This window comes from Lineus longissimus, chromosome 9, assembly GCF_910592395.1.
Source record: "Lineus longissimus chromosome 9, tnLinLong1.2, whole genome shotgun sequence".
In the NCBI taxonomy this organism is placed as follows: domain Eukaryota; kingdom Metazoa; phylum Nemertea; class Pilidiophora; order Heteronemertea; family Lineidae; genus Lineus; species Lineus longissimus.
The window spans coordinates 18,291,916-18,306,913 of NC_088316.1; the positions used below are offsets into that span (position 1 = coordinate 18,291,916).

A 14,998-nucleotide genomic window follows, 5' to 3' on the forward strand; every position below is an offset into this window, starting at 1 on the left:
CAAACCAACATCACAATATTTACCAACACCCCAAGTGAATAACAACCAGGTTACTCCAAATCTACCAATTGCTGGATCGGTCCTCCTCCAGAGACCTGTACAAATTGACTGATTCTGATTTCATACCCTAGGGGGTTGGCTATGTATCATTTATAGCACAACCATGGTTATCTGGAGCAGCGCAGCATCCTAACCACATAGCCCACAGGACTGCCAATATATTCTGTAGTCTGGTCCTTGAAGGGTTAACAAAGTAGGACTTTATTTTGTTGAGACAGCTTGCTATAAACCTCACAGCCAATAGGCTTCACTCTTCAGTCAGCCCAGCAGCCCAGCAGTCCAGCAGCCCAGCAGCCAAGACGCCATCACTGATCAACTAGAAATTACCCTGATTAAATATTTACTCCGCTCTTCATTCAACTATTTCTCAAAGAAGGACTAAGTATCTTCCACTTCGAGGCGTCAGATTGTAGGTTCGGTCTAAGGAGCTGCTTTGCTCAGTGATATCGGTGGTTTACCATGTAACAGATCCAATTATTATTCCTGGAACCATTGTTTTATTCCACTCTCGACACGCTCTTTAGCCTTATCCTTGGCAAAGAAGGATCAAGAGTCGCAGTTGAGACCATCCACTTATTACTGTCCACCAGCAAGAGGTCTCGCGGGCTGTAGGGCTTGACTGAAAGGCTTTTGATAGTTCTTCTCTGATCTATGACTAGCTGCCTAATTGCTCAGTGAGAAACATTGGTTTAGCACGCAATAGGTCCCAACGCCAGTATAAAACCCAACACCAGTATAAAACATGTAGACAATTCTGACCAACACAAACCACTCCAAACAAGATTGCTGCCATAACCAATAACGACAAGATGTCCGGACCATGACGACTATGAGACGAGAAGTGGTTTTAGCCGTGGGAGGTCTGCCTTACCAGCGGAGGTGGTGGTGGGGAGCGCCGGAAGTCAAGGGGGAAATAACCCGCCATACTGGTAATGCCGTTCCAGACGTGGTCAATTGTGAGCGGTATATGGTCAGTTTTTTCCAAGTGATGATGAACATTGTGAATTATGCAGCTCAATTTTCACTCAAGTCCTACTCATAGAGGTGTCCACTGAGGGATAGGAATTTCCGTCTCTGGTTCTGCATGTGGAATGCTTTACATATCGAGAACAAGGCCAGTACTTCTTCATCATGAATTCCCTTCTATATATCATTTACATAACTCATCTTCAATAATATAAACCTAATCCAATCATTGAGACAGCCTTAAGAGGCAATTACAGAACTGCTCACATGTTCGAAATATTCCCTTCGAAGCGAATTGAGGTTCCGTTGCAGTCTTAAAATGTCAATAACATGATCAATGTGTGATCTCGAGTTGATAAAGGATAATTAAAATCGCGTGCAATGGTATTTTGAATGGTCGACATTTCAAAAGGATTTGAAATTGAAGAGCTGTGTATAGTTAATAGGTAATATAGTGGCATTTTAAACGGTCTACATTGGACATTTGAACTGGATTTGAAAAGTAAGGGTTGCGTATTGCAAGCCAATGCTACCCAGCTTCCCCTCCCCTCTAGCAGATGAGCATTTGAAGAGACACACAGGTTTTAAAAGGGGTGAGGGAGTTGTGCACCTTGGACTACACTCACTAGATGCAGATTAAAGAATCAAGATTTTTCTCAACAACATTGGCGAATCAAGTCCCCCACCCTGTATCCGTGTTTACTCACACAATGCAAATAACATCATCTAGGGCAGCCGAGCCAGGATAACTTTCTCTAATAAGACACTGAGATTCCCTACCCAGTGAATTGAAAAATTAGTAAATTACTTTTCGAATAGCATGATGTGTTCAATGAGCACATCCGATCAATGAGAGATTGGCAAGTATCATTGGTGTTCATAGTGGGCAGAAATCCAGCCAGTGTGTTCAACCATGCAATGAGTAGGGACATGACGACTGATGAGATTAACTTTAGGCATTGTTGCTTGTCTTTTGATGGTTATACCGGGGAGGGGGAACTGTCTTCATTTACCCTGGCAGGCACCTACAATGAAGGAAACCTCTGTTATAAACATTGGAGCAGATTGGAACTTGGAATGTACAGTATGCAGGCCACCAACCAGTGGAAACTCCCTGACTTTCACCAATCCATGGCACATACTTGGCCACGGGGTTCTAAGCATACTAACTGATATGATGATAGAGAATGCTGAAGAAGAAGAAGACGAAAATACTGGCTGATATGCCCTCATGCTCCACTAACTTAATCAGGTTGTCGATTTCTGAGCATTTTTTTTCATTCAGACATGACACGACGACAACCCATCCTCACTTATCATGTATCGGCTGACCAGACAATTCTGGCCAACTTCTCCGAGAGCAATCTGACCCCAAACTTGGGACCACGTATCCAATTTTCTTCTCTGATACCTCAAATCAGCATTCTACCATATGGCTCCTTTCTCGAGATGCCAGAGCGATAAATCTAATTTGTCAGCGTATGCGACTAAAGCTGAAGATTATAGCTGCGTTGACAGGTTAACTGCGGTGATACCCTGGTCAATATTGCGCCTCACTGGTGTTGGTTTTGTGGCTGTGTCAAGTCAACTGAGACATCAGGTCTTTGTGTGCCTTTTGGGAACAACATACTTGGTGTATTTTTGGTGTATTTAGTCAGGCTCTTGTACAAATTAAACTCCATTAGTTTTCGTCTGCGTTATTTCAGGACACCTGCCCACTTTCAAGCTTGTGAGCAACAAAAAATGTACCGATAGGTCAAATCAATGATTGTATAATGAACAGGTTGATGACCCATCTTCATAAAGCATTGGATTTTTCCTCCAAGACAGTTTGTTGACACGCTAACAACAGGGACCCTGGTTAACAACTTGACTGATTGGCCTCATCCCCAGGTTGCTCAACGACTGTGGTGGGCCGGGGAGGCTGCACGGGTGTCCTTTCCTTGTGACATGCAGACTTATTGTTGTCATCCTTATCCCCCTCATCTACTGGCTTCCATGTCTGAAGACAATCATGTCTGATGACAATCATGTGTGGAGTATTGACGAATCGATAACACTGAAACTGGTCCAATTATATGACATGACCTGGACTTAAAGGCCAAGGGGTATGCCATTCATGTTCATTATATATACTGGTGGCTGAGAAAAATAGAAGCTGTTATTCATCTCCAACATGACAATGACAAATAAATTATCGTCTCCAGAAGGGAAGCTTGATACAGCCTACTAGCAGCTGCCGGGCCCCCTAATGCGATAAAAACATGCAACAGTCCCGGCAAGCCTGATCAGTCCATTTTGTCATCATCCTATTTTGAGATTAACGCGATGTCAAGGGAGACTGCCAATTGATCGAATCTAATACGATTGTCTTCTGTGGCTCAGACGAGGTTGATAATGGCAAAAGAATCTGGCAATGAACTAAGACACTTGCCCTTAAGTCCAGACTTTTCTGTACCAATGGTTTCATCAAGTGATGTTTGTTTGCCCCAGATCACCTACAACAAGATGTTTTCAATACAACAGCGGATTCCTCCGCACTAATGGTGATAACTGGCCAGGAGTAACTATAGAAACCGCTAGTGTTGAGCAACACTCTAATGTATTGTGTTTAGAACCATAATTTGACCATTGCGTTAACTAGTACTGTTGGTCTATTTTCCCTTGAGTGCTGACATGGCAATCGCTATGAGATGAGGTTTGATCCTACTGGAATCATCCTGAATACACGCCCGGGTCACAAGAGGTGGACATGGTACACTGGGAATCGTATGCACCTTACATTCAGCCCTCTTGCATTTAATCGAAAATCCGAATCAGGTCAAGTTGTCTCATTTAAACCAGACCGCTACCAAACCCTTCTAACGTAACAGTCAAATTCAGCACTCATTTTGAAATTCAAAAAAAGTTCCCAGACTAATGCAATTACATCGGCTCTATAGATTAAAATTTTTATTTGCGATAAACCCCATAATTTACAATTAAATTACATTCTGTGACTCCTGAAATTCAATTTATTACGGACTAAGACACGCTTTTTGTGGTAATTTGATCAAGTCAGGAATCAAGAGTGAAATCTTAAAAGGTTTCTCGGAGAGACTACATTTTCTTGCAATTTATCACACGCTATGTGTTATTTCACACGAATCATCGCTGCAACAAGTTTCTCAAACTACAGACGTCACAATGAGAATATTGAGCAGAAAGAAAACAAGTGAAAAAAATATTTGGACTTTGAAATTTTTTCAGAGTTGAATTTTTTCATAAGATCAAAATTTTCAAAGTCAAACATTTTTTGGGACTGATGATGTTACTTCATTTTGAGCCGGAAAAACAAGAAAAATAATTCATTTCTGACTATGTATCACGACTTCCTTTTTACCAGCATTCACACAGAAATAACGATAACATCTGCTGGCCAGCTGCCTTGGCAAGATATCATTGCCTCTTTTAAACTTTTTGAATAAAATGGACATTCATCATCCACAAATTTGCTTTATCTGCGGAATAACCAATGGTCCTTTGATAAAATGATGACAAAACTTTTTTCACAACTCAGCTTTGCAAGCTGAACATGAACGTGAGTGGCTATTTCCTTAAGATTATGCACCTGGGGCCAATATAAAAAGCAAATTAATAATTCATGTAAGTGGTTTCCTATTGCTAAATTCTGATTATGGTTTCATCAACAAGGCACACTTCTGACTTATGCAGGAATAACGCGCACTACTGAACTCCCCAGCCGCTAACTTTTTGGCAAGGCAAATGATAGACATTCTTGATATCATCTTCAAGGTTCTTTTCTAGTTAAGTCGGAATACACCCTCTTCCTCACCCTGCCATCACACTATTTTGTAGATTCAACCTTATCGTCTTCAAAAGTTTTTTGTGAGCTTTCACTTGCCTTGCAACATTATTCCATCGCCGCAACTCACATCTAGCATCTACCACAACAACGAGGCTGAGAAGTAACTTCAACAAGACCAGGAGGTGTTAATGTGGTTAGCATTCCATTAGGTCTCGACCAAGCTCTTACTTTTTCAGCGTATAAACCAAGATATGAGATGTTATATCACAAGCCTCTTTTTGCATTAATAGGATCAACAGGTTTGCATAGCAAAGATCAGAAAGCCTCAGGGGTTGACAGAAGAAAGATCTCGGCACTGATTGTCATGACCTCCAACAGGTCCATTTGAATAAATGTCAAACCCATTTTGAAGATGAAAACAGGATATTTATGACTTTCATCTTTACAGAGATTAATTGATATTTCCGGGGCAGCTTTTGGATTGAATGAGTTTGATGTGAAAGTAATGACCAATGATGATGGTTGATGTCACACAGATCACCTAGAACCTCCGTATAAGGTACAAGGGAAGACCTATAAGAGTCATCTGTATGCAAGAAGTTGCCCCGACAAGTTACATGTCTTCCTATCCTCCCAGGAATCTTTCATCTTACATACCGAAAGCCAGGAAGCACCTCTGTCGGGAATGCTTAATTGCGATTAATAACCGTCTGGACCGACAAATATCCATGGTTTTACAGGGGATAGAAGTTGTTGGTCGACATTTGTGTCAGGCAGACCAAGAGAAGAAGCAAAATAATACTTTTTGACTTCTCTCTTTGAGGAAACAGCAATCTCAAATTGCAGATTCACTTATTGATTTCAATGCAAAGCCCATAATAGGAGAATTAACAACGACAAAATGACAACAAAAATCTACCACGCTTCTGGAACTTCCATTCAAAATGCAAGGATGCCATCAACTTATTTTGACTTTCATATTTTAGGTCCATCCATTCGATGGTATCCACACTGACTTTGTGTTTGTTAAGAAACAACAGCACCCGCTTGGCACGATCAATCAGTTCACATATTCTCTGACTCCATCCCTTTACAGACAATTCTGAAGCTCCTTGGATTCTCCTCACTCCTTTTCCAATTTCCTCCACTTTAACATTTCAAGGACTCAAGGTACACATTATTCATTGACATGGTCTGAAACGAACCTGAATACTGTCACACCAAAGGGACGTAAGACGCCGACACTGTGTTTGCTAATAAACGACACCACTTCCATTGTCGGAGGAGTTCACGGAGGCCATGAACTAATCAAGGCTGATAAGCCTGCGGAGTTGAGACATTGATGTTCATTGATTAATTCAGTGGAGAGATTAAAGCAAACGTTGCTTCTGGCAGATGTTAGAGTTGAATCTGTAGACAAGACTTTTGCATGCAAACAAAGGAATGTAAAGGGTTTCAGTAATGACTGTTATACACTACATCTACAGCCTTCAGTTGCTGTCCCCTTTTTAGGCAGTGACCTTCAAAGGATACAAATTAGACCATCAAGAATTGAGGTCAATGGATTAGGTTGCTTGCTCCACCAACCAAAGGTCATCCCATTTTCGACCTACTGGATGACTGTGATGACCCAAAATAACAACAACACCAATCATGGTTAACCTTCTTCTGCCCGGCAATCCTTTACCACAACCCAAATCAACAACATTGTCAGTCTTCTCAGAGCTAATCAACAGGTGTCAACCAAGAGAATAGTTACTGGAATCAATGAATGCTGACATACGTATGGGGAGACACGTGCACCAGGATAGATGAGATTCCATGGAGATCACAACAGTTGACACTTGGTGATTCTTTGCCCACTGCTGATACTTTTAGGGATCAAATGAAAAGCCAAATTGAGATATACATGTATGCTCAACACTCCCGTGTATTCTTCCGTGATGGTAGTTTATCACTGTCGTGCCTGACAATCGCTTTATCAGGTCACTCATCCCTAGTGATACTTAGGGCCGTTATCTGAGCCATATTGGTCAAGATAACAGAAGGAAGTATTTAGACTGCTATTTATTTATCATAAGGGATGCGAAGGCACTTTTCTCGGCGACATCTCAAGGAATGTGTCTGGGACACAGGAAGGTAAGATGTGGACAAACGGGTGCATGACTTCAGGTTGGCTATTAGAGCACTCCTCAAACAAGTGATTTTTGTCAAGAAAGGAAAAGCAAGAATGGAGTCAAAACAACTATGGGACCAACAACTGTATTCCCTTCTCAGACTCGTGGATCTATCCCTGGATGCCCATAACAAGCTTACAAGGAAGGCTTTAACATTCAATGTCACCCAGAAGAACAAGACAACGTCTGGCAGGAAATTAACCTTGTCTCTACAAGCCGAGTGGGAGCGACAGGCAAGTTCCTGGCTTTTTCCACAGACTTCCGTCACCTCAACAGAACCAGCTCAAAATCGAACACCCCTGACGTTATCTGCTAATTACCAACATGTTGATAGCGCATAACCTGTCTATGTCATCGAAGAAGACATTGTCGATTGTGGAGGTGGTCTTTGATGTCTCACATGTATCAGGTGGATTCAGTGGAGTTCTGTAGAGAATTGAGGGATGACCTTATCCGCATTGTCTTCCAATTCTTGACGCGTTAATGATGCTCAGACCTATTTGCGTCACTGTCCACAAAAGTAATTGTTTCAATCGATTGTGAAAGACTTTGTAGTCTTTGACGTCTCAAATGAAGCAGGTGGATAAACAGGAAATGTACTGACAAGGATCAGATTGTTTTCAGACTTGTAAAGATATTGGTTGATTTTAGCATGTTAAAATATTTGAAATCCTAACAGTTTCGACAAACTTGTTACAATGATAGAGAGGCGGCAGAGATGATTTAACGCCATCAACATGTCAGGCACAGAAAGATAACGTCGACAGAGAGATCGATAGTGATGAGAAGGATTCTGTAGGAGATTGGAGGCAGATCACCGGAGTTGGCCTACATCAACTCTGACAGTGACAAAACTAGATGTTGTCTGATCAGCATTTGGCATGGTTACTAGGAAAGCAAATGGTCTCTTGAGGATGCTGAGATACCCCCCCCCCCCCCCTCAAATGCATCATTAAGGCATCAAGAGTTTGTTCACGGTGAAAGGCAGCAAGAAGTCACTACAGCCACACTCTAACTTCAAAGGCAACATTTTCCATTTGCAGAATAATAAACCACAAAACAACATTTTTAGAAACGAAAAAATTAAACCTTCTTGGGAGAAACGTTGATCTTTAAAATATCCGTGGAATAAATCTCTGACATCAGGATAGAGCAAAAGGACTTACGGAAGATCAATCAAAGTGGGAGGATTTAATCAAGCTTTGAACAGGGAGTCAATCTGGCCCCTTTTTTATATCAGAGCGCCAGGAGAAATACTAAACTTCTCCTACTAATGAAGAGAACGCTAGCCTCCAGGCATTGATCAACACCGGGTATCGTTAATCGGTCTGCGCTATATATGACCAGGCTAAACATGCTAACCGTAATCTGAGATGTGGCTATTATGTTGAACAATGGCTGTATCCAATAGCAAAAACATATATTCAAGCTCACATTATTATACGTTTTCGCCAATCGGCATTAAACAAGCTCAACGACCTGTCATGTGACCAATACTCCGAATAATCGTTATAGAGTTAAATTTGCTTCATCATCATCATCAATAATGCCATCTTGGTCAAGGGTTGGGACTTGTTTCATCCCATCAACCAATACTGTTGAAATTTGTATTCAGTACATTTTTCAGTGCAGGAAGTTATCAAATTCAATTTTTTTCTTCCCTTTAACAGGAACACGACTTTGCAGAACACCAACCACGCAAATCTGTTGCAATGCGAGAGTTGATGAATCCGCTAATATCCTTATATCATTATTATGGCCAAATGGGCCATTGATTATCCCAAGCCCATTTGGTGAGAACTTGACAAGAATAACAGATCAGGACGCTTTTCTCCCGGTTGCTTTTTGTTGACAATTCTTGGCTGGCTTGGGAAGATTTTGATTGGAGTCACAGAACAAAAGTGACTCCTTGACTCGTGAGTTTCTGAGTTTGTTCATGGTGAAAGGCAGCAAGAAGTCACTACAGTCACACTCTAACTTCAAAGGCGACATTTTCCATTTGCAGAATAATAAACCACAAAACAACATTTTTAGAAACAAAAAAAACCAAACCTTCTTTGGGAGAAACATTGATCTTTAAAATATCCCTGGAATAAATCTTTCTATTTCTGATTAACGTTGTCAGTTGCCATGGAAACTTATAAATAATTACACTGAAACAAAGATCTGAGGACATTTTGAAAAGTCGCAGTTTGATGTCAAACAAAAGCTACAAATTTACTGAAACAGAAATATTATGCTTTATGTGCCACTAAAAACAAATTATAAATCAGTCTTGTGTTCATAAAAATCAATCGAAGACAATGCTTTTTCCATTTCACTATTTTGTGAGAGGAACTTTTTGTTGCTGTTACCAGTCTCAAGTAGGGTTCTTGAATTGCAATTCCTTTCCCATTATGAAATAAAGCTGAAATCAACTGATCAAGTACACGTACAATTGAAGGGTTGCCTTCAAGAACCTCGTAACGAACACTGAATCCTCAGTAAGTCCATTCTCCCAATCTGAAAATATCCTGTAATTCGGAACAGAGTACGGAGTTGATCAGACAAATCTGTCTGAATGGAAGCTGACATCAGACTTAATCAGAATTGCTAAGTCGTAGAACAAGGATGGATTCAAGGACGGAATATTGGTACATAAGCTAATCAAGGGAGGAGGAGAATGAATTGTTGCCAGAGTAAGTCCAGCTACAGAGGTGCCCACTAAGAGTGGTCCCATGGTATTGTGATGCAGACATAAACAGGTGGTTGTCTGCAGTGCAATAGTTCAGAGTCGGAGCCAATGAGAAGAGACTCAATATTTATTGAGATCTTTGCATGATCAGCAGTCAGCACCACCGAAAATGAGAGATTTCAAGAAAACAAGACAACTCACCGATAAATCCTTCTTGGCGTTCATCGACTGATGCAGCAAAAGCATCTCCACAGCCTCCACGTTCTCTTCACTAATTGCGTGCAAGATGGCGTCCCCTAATTCCACGTTATACCCCAGCAGAAGGTGGATCATTTCAATGTTCTCATTCTCAATAGCGATGAGAAGCGCCGTGCGCCCAAGGGGATCCACACAGTTGATGTTGATATTGAAATATATCTGTGCCTCGTCCAGAAAGTTTCTTGCCTTTGCCATGTCTCCTCTCTCCACGGCAAGCAGGTACTGTTTCTCCTCATTTGAGAGGTCAGCTTCCTTGCGGATGACCCCCATACCGAGGGTGTCACCCTCGGTATTATCCAAGCCCAGCTCCTCCATCAGACGTTGGGGGTTCGTCCCTTGCTCCTGCTCCTTGTATTTCCTGTAAACCTTATCCATGGTTATTCACGTCTGCAACGAAAACCAAATGGTGGGAGTTGTAAACATCAGCCACAAAATGTCAAATATTGTAGTATGATGTCATGTAGACAAATACAGCACATAAAATATACAAATATCGAGAATCAAGTGGCTGAAACAAGATTGATATTAGGTAACAGAATTGACAACAAACAACACCTTGATTACAAACAACTTCTGTTTTTATGTTATCTCATTACATCTGACAGAACACTGTATTTATGGGTCAAGTCTGGATGCATCTAGATCATTAGACTGCATAAGTCCAGATTGCAAGTGTGTTGCATCAAATCAGATTGGGTTTTCTACCTATGTGTGTAAACAAACATGATATGGCATCTGCTAGTGAGTGAACACACCTATGTAAACAATACAATAATATCATCACATTTTGTTGACAGAATTGATGTCATGGAAATATGTTACTAAGGGTCCCAATGATGAATATCGATTATTGCTAACTTGTGTATTGTTTGCCTACAGCTGGCCCAGCCCACCTACCCTCTGCGTGAAAATTGCGTAAATTGTTGTATAACTATATTGACACATTTCAATGTCATATCATTGACTCTAACCGTTGTAACCCAGAGTGTCGTAACACCATCCCAGGTTTCAGCACCATGCCAAGTAATCATACAAAATCATAGCTGTCCTTGCACCAAGTTATAACAAACTGGTAGAAGAGTGAACCACAAGACACACAAGCAATTTTCATCACTGCACCTGTAAACATGATCATATGCAGACAAAAGTCTCTGGTGTGTGGTGGTCATCAAAGGTACTTATGACAAGAAAGAGCGATTGCTGCGGCCTGCAACCAACATCAACCAAGATGACCAAAATGTACACAAGATTATTCCTGTCACGGCAAGACCGTACATGACCATCAATCATCTAAAGTAAGTCGATCCCGGTAAATAATATCTAATGTTTCTTAAGCGTGATTGATGTCGTATCAAGATTAATACAAACAATTTGTCAGCCTTTTATAGCCTTTGTCCCCACATAACAAGAGTATTGCTATGATTCTGAGAGTGGTCTTCAGACAAGGCTAATTCATATTTCGAGGAGAAAGTGGCCTTCAAACAGGATTCCTCATGAACTGGTTGGACGAGTTCAAGGGAAAGGTGCCACCATTAGAGTTTCCAGGGTATCAATATCGTAGATCCCCTTCCCCTCAGGCAGTGCAGAACCCTCTGAAAGCAACTTTAGTCTCTAATCTTGTATTTTGCCTCAGGCAACAGCACCAGAAGCCATATTAATCAAAACATTATCAAACCATTATCAAATATAACAATTTGCAAGGTCAACCTCTCATGCAGTAAAACACAAACAAGATGAAACAAAACAAGCTCCTGCGGCACTCTCCAGCCACAAAGCGGATTATGTTTTACCATCACATGCAGCCAACCTGCAGACAGTCAATTTGCGATAATCATCACATTCTACATGAATCACTCGTTTCAGGCATCATCACAATTGCGACAAGACTCGGTCATCGCTGCGACTTGTGATAGATATATCAAACTCAGGGTAGTGAGAGGTGATGGATCTTACCAACAATAAAGTTGTGTTTTTTTTCTTCATTGTCACAATTCACCGATGATGATTGCCTTTCTGCAGGCGTTTTACTAGCACTTCAAAGAATCAAAACTGCTTTAGAGTAACTCAACACAACTGCAGCAATATCATGAACTCAACAACTACTGAATAAACAACTTGAACAAATTTACACAAAATCATTTGATAAATTCATCGATTTGTTTATGTGTTGACTAGGAAATGACACAGTTTGACAATTTGTTGAATTTATCAATTTGTCTGTCCTCTGATAAAATAGATTGGAATGATTGTACAGTTATCACTCAGCGTACGCAGAAATCGATACCATGTAGTGTTGCCGGCAGCACACCACATGGTGATTTTTTTCTCCAAGTCAGATATACCATTTTCAATAATCATAGAATTAATCAGAAGGCTGCTTTAGTTCCGGTATTAAAACCTAACACTTCTTTTCAAACAAATGAATGGCTCTTCGAGTTACTTTGTAAACTGCAGGGATGAAAATCATGCCAAAAAGGGGTGAGGATTGGAGGTAGTTTTACCTGCTGGAGGGATCTATCAAAAACTCAGGGTACAAGGATGCTCTACACTTGTAATTGAGAGTGACCCCCTGGGTGTGTGATCAATTGGCTTTCTTCCCAATTCCCTTGGTCGAGGGGCGTCAATAGGCTCCCTGGGGTGTCAGATTACCAGTTTTCATCCCAAATCTGCATGAAGAACACAACAACTGGGGGCCAGTAGCTCCCCTGCCACTGCTAAACACAGCCCTAATGCACTGCCAAATAAAAGGGGGCCCAGAAGCCCCACTATTCTTTTAAGATTCTTCTAGCCAATACAACAGAAACAAGTTGGCCTCCAGCCTGGCATTCAAGAAGGTTTTTTATTTGAATTCATAACAATTTTTGCGATGATATCTTGTTGCTGCAGGCAAACAGACTGAATGAATATTCTTTTTGTGCAGAAATTGGCAAGATGTTGTTGTCAAGTCTGATTAGGCTTCAGTCATAACAAGGAAGCTGGAGTTCAAGAAAGGCGACAACATATTTAACTCTTTAGGTTCTTTGGAGGATTGGAGGCAATTCAAGAAAATTTGAGAAATTTATTGGTACCTTAAGAAGGTTCTGATTGGTGATTTCGAATGAATGTTTATGTTCAGCTTTTGGCAATTATGGACTTTTGTGAAAAGCGTTTCAGTATTCACAGTCTCTGTTTGAACAAAAACTAATTCTGACCTATAAGGAGGGCTCGTATTTAGGTTTAACATGGGACGGATCTTCTGGGTGCTGCTGATGTCAAGGTTCAGGATGACCCTTATCTAAGGGAGCTTTGGGATGAGCAGACGATTGAGCCAAGAGCCAAGATTCTGCTGAAATCAGGAATCGGGACAGGGGCTTTTTTATAACTGAATGCACCAGACAGGTGCTTCCTTTCCCCTTTCTCTTCCTCATAAGGATAAGGTAAGTTGACCCCCACACACTCATATGTAACCCATATGCCTCAGTCAGTGAGGGAATGGCACCAACACAACAGAATAATGAATGACTGAATTGCCAATTTTCCAACATGATATATTATGCATAAACATTAGAGATCAGCACACTTTGACGACAAGATTTATGTCAACGGCGAATATTTGTATTCTCGATCACCACTCCATGCTTATGACTGGGGGATCAATGCCAATCACTGGTTATTAATAATGCAGTGTTTCATCAGGAAGGAGCTTTGTCCGAAACGACTTGGGGACAGAATGGCCATGGTCAAGTCAGGAAATGGTGACCACACCATTACAGCTAGCATCCCGTGATCGTGTGACACGTACCACAATGGTGCAACAGTTGCCCAGTCCTGCTATCACTGCCATAACTGCTCGATGATTGCTGTGATCAGTATGGAGGCCATGGTAATCACATCACATGATGACAAGAGGTACTATCATCAACCGAAGACATCTTCTGATGCATAATGGCCGACTCCTTTGAAGTAATATAAAGCGCCAAGCCAGAACAAGACAGTCGGACAACATGTGTCTCACCAACCCATTGCTTATCCACATTAAACATGATGACTGGCACCAAACGACCAGATGCGCAAAATTTTGTGTGATTTAGATTAGAGAGAGTCTCAGATCAATGAAACCAGTGTATGCCAGCTCATGTCATCCATCATGACACTCTCCAGCCTACATACCCACAGGAACCACAAAGTTAAACCAGTAAGCCTCTTGGGTGTAAATATTGGGCATCCTACTCTAACAAACGTCATATTTTAAATCGATTACTAATAAATGAGTTATAGAATCATGATTTATTATCTAAATACATAACCAACCCATTAGACACATTAAAGGTGATGTTGTGGTCATTTTTTGGAAATGCGTATCTGTTAAATAATCAATTTCTACCATTTGCATATGGTTTTGATGAGAATGCTGACACATTGGCTTTTTGATACTTATTTATCGATCAAGACGCAGATTAACCAGCAGAAGAAATAAACACTCAAATCACGAACGTACTGGTCATTGGTCCGTCCGACTTATCGACGAGGAGTGCTTGCTGTTGCCACACCCAAGTCAAGTGGTCACGAGTGTTGTTAGCCTCGATGTAATTTACGGCTGGCTGGGTAACAAGAGAGGACAGTGCCGTTACAGTAGCACGTCAATATGCTCACATTCAAGCAAGTGGAAAGATAACAATTAAATGGACAATGGAGTGAACATTTTCCGGTGTGAACAGGAATCTATTGGTTTTTTAAATGTCAAAGCTGAAATCTGTCTGCATATTCAGTTCCACTTGATATACTGGTAGTAAGAATACGTTAAGCTATCAACTGATGGGTAAACAACGTTGGAAAACAGGCCAGTTTTCACTTGCTTAAGGGCTATGAATGACTATGGTCGGAGGCCAGTTGTTAGCCTGTGGAATGTTCTTGGCAAATAGTCCTAGGCTGCTCTGTGGAACTTGTAGCAAACCCTGTCGCTGACTATGTTTAGTATTAATGACTTTGGCATTATCCATTTGAAATAACAACATCTGATCTTCCTTCTCCTTTGTGTAAATGTGGACGAAATACGCATAAAGATGTATTGAAAGA

At 41.0% G+C, this 14,998-nt stretch overlaps 1 protein-coding gene across 10 annotated transcripts in view; it reads right to left on the bottom strand.

Moving 5' to 3' along the window:
• Positions 1-14,998, bottom strand: part of LOC135494022 (transient receptor potential-gamma protein-like) — an 83,236-nt gene that overhangs the window by 52,082 nt on the left and 16,156 nt on the right. For 7 of the 10 annotated variants that reach the window (XM_064781769.1, XM_064781768.1, XM_064781767.1 and 4 more), the window contains exon 2: positions 9,887-10,301. In XM_064781769.1, coding sequence (XP_064637839.1) covers positions 9,887-10,301 — 415 coding nt within the window. Of the gene's footprint in view, positions 1-9,886; positions 10,331-14,998 lie in introns of all 10 variants that reach the window. The other 3 variants (XM_064781771.1, XM_064781770.1, XM_064781773.1) reach the window with 1 other exon arrangement.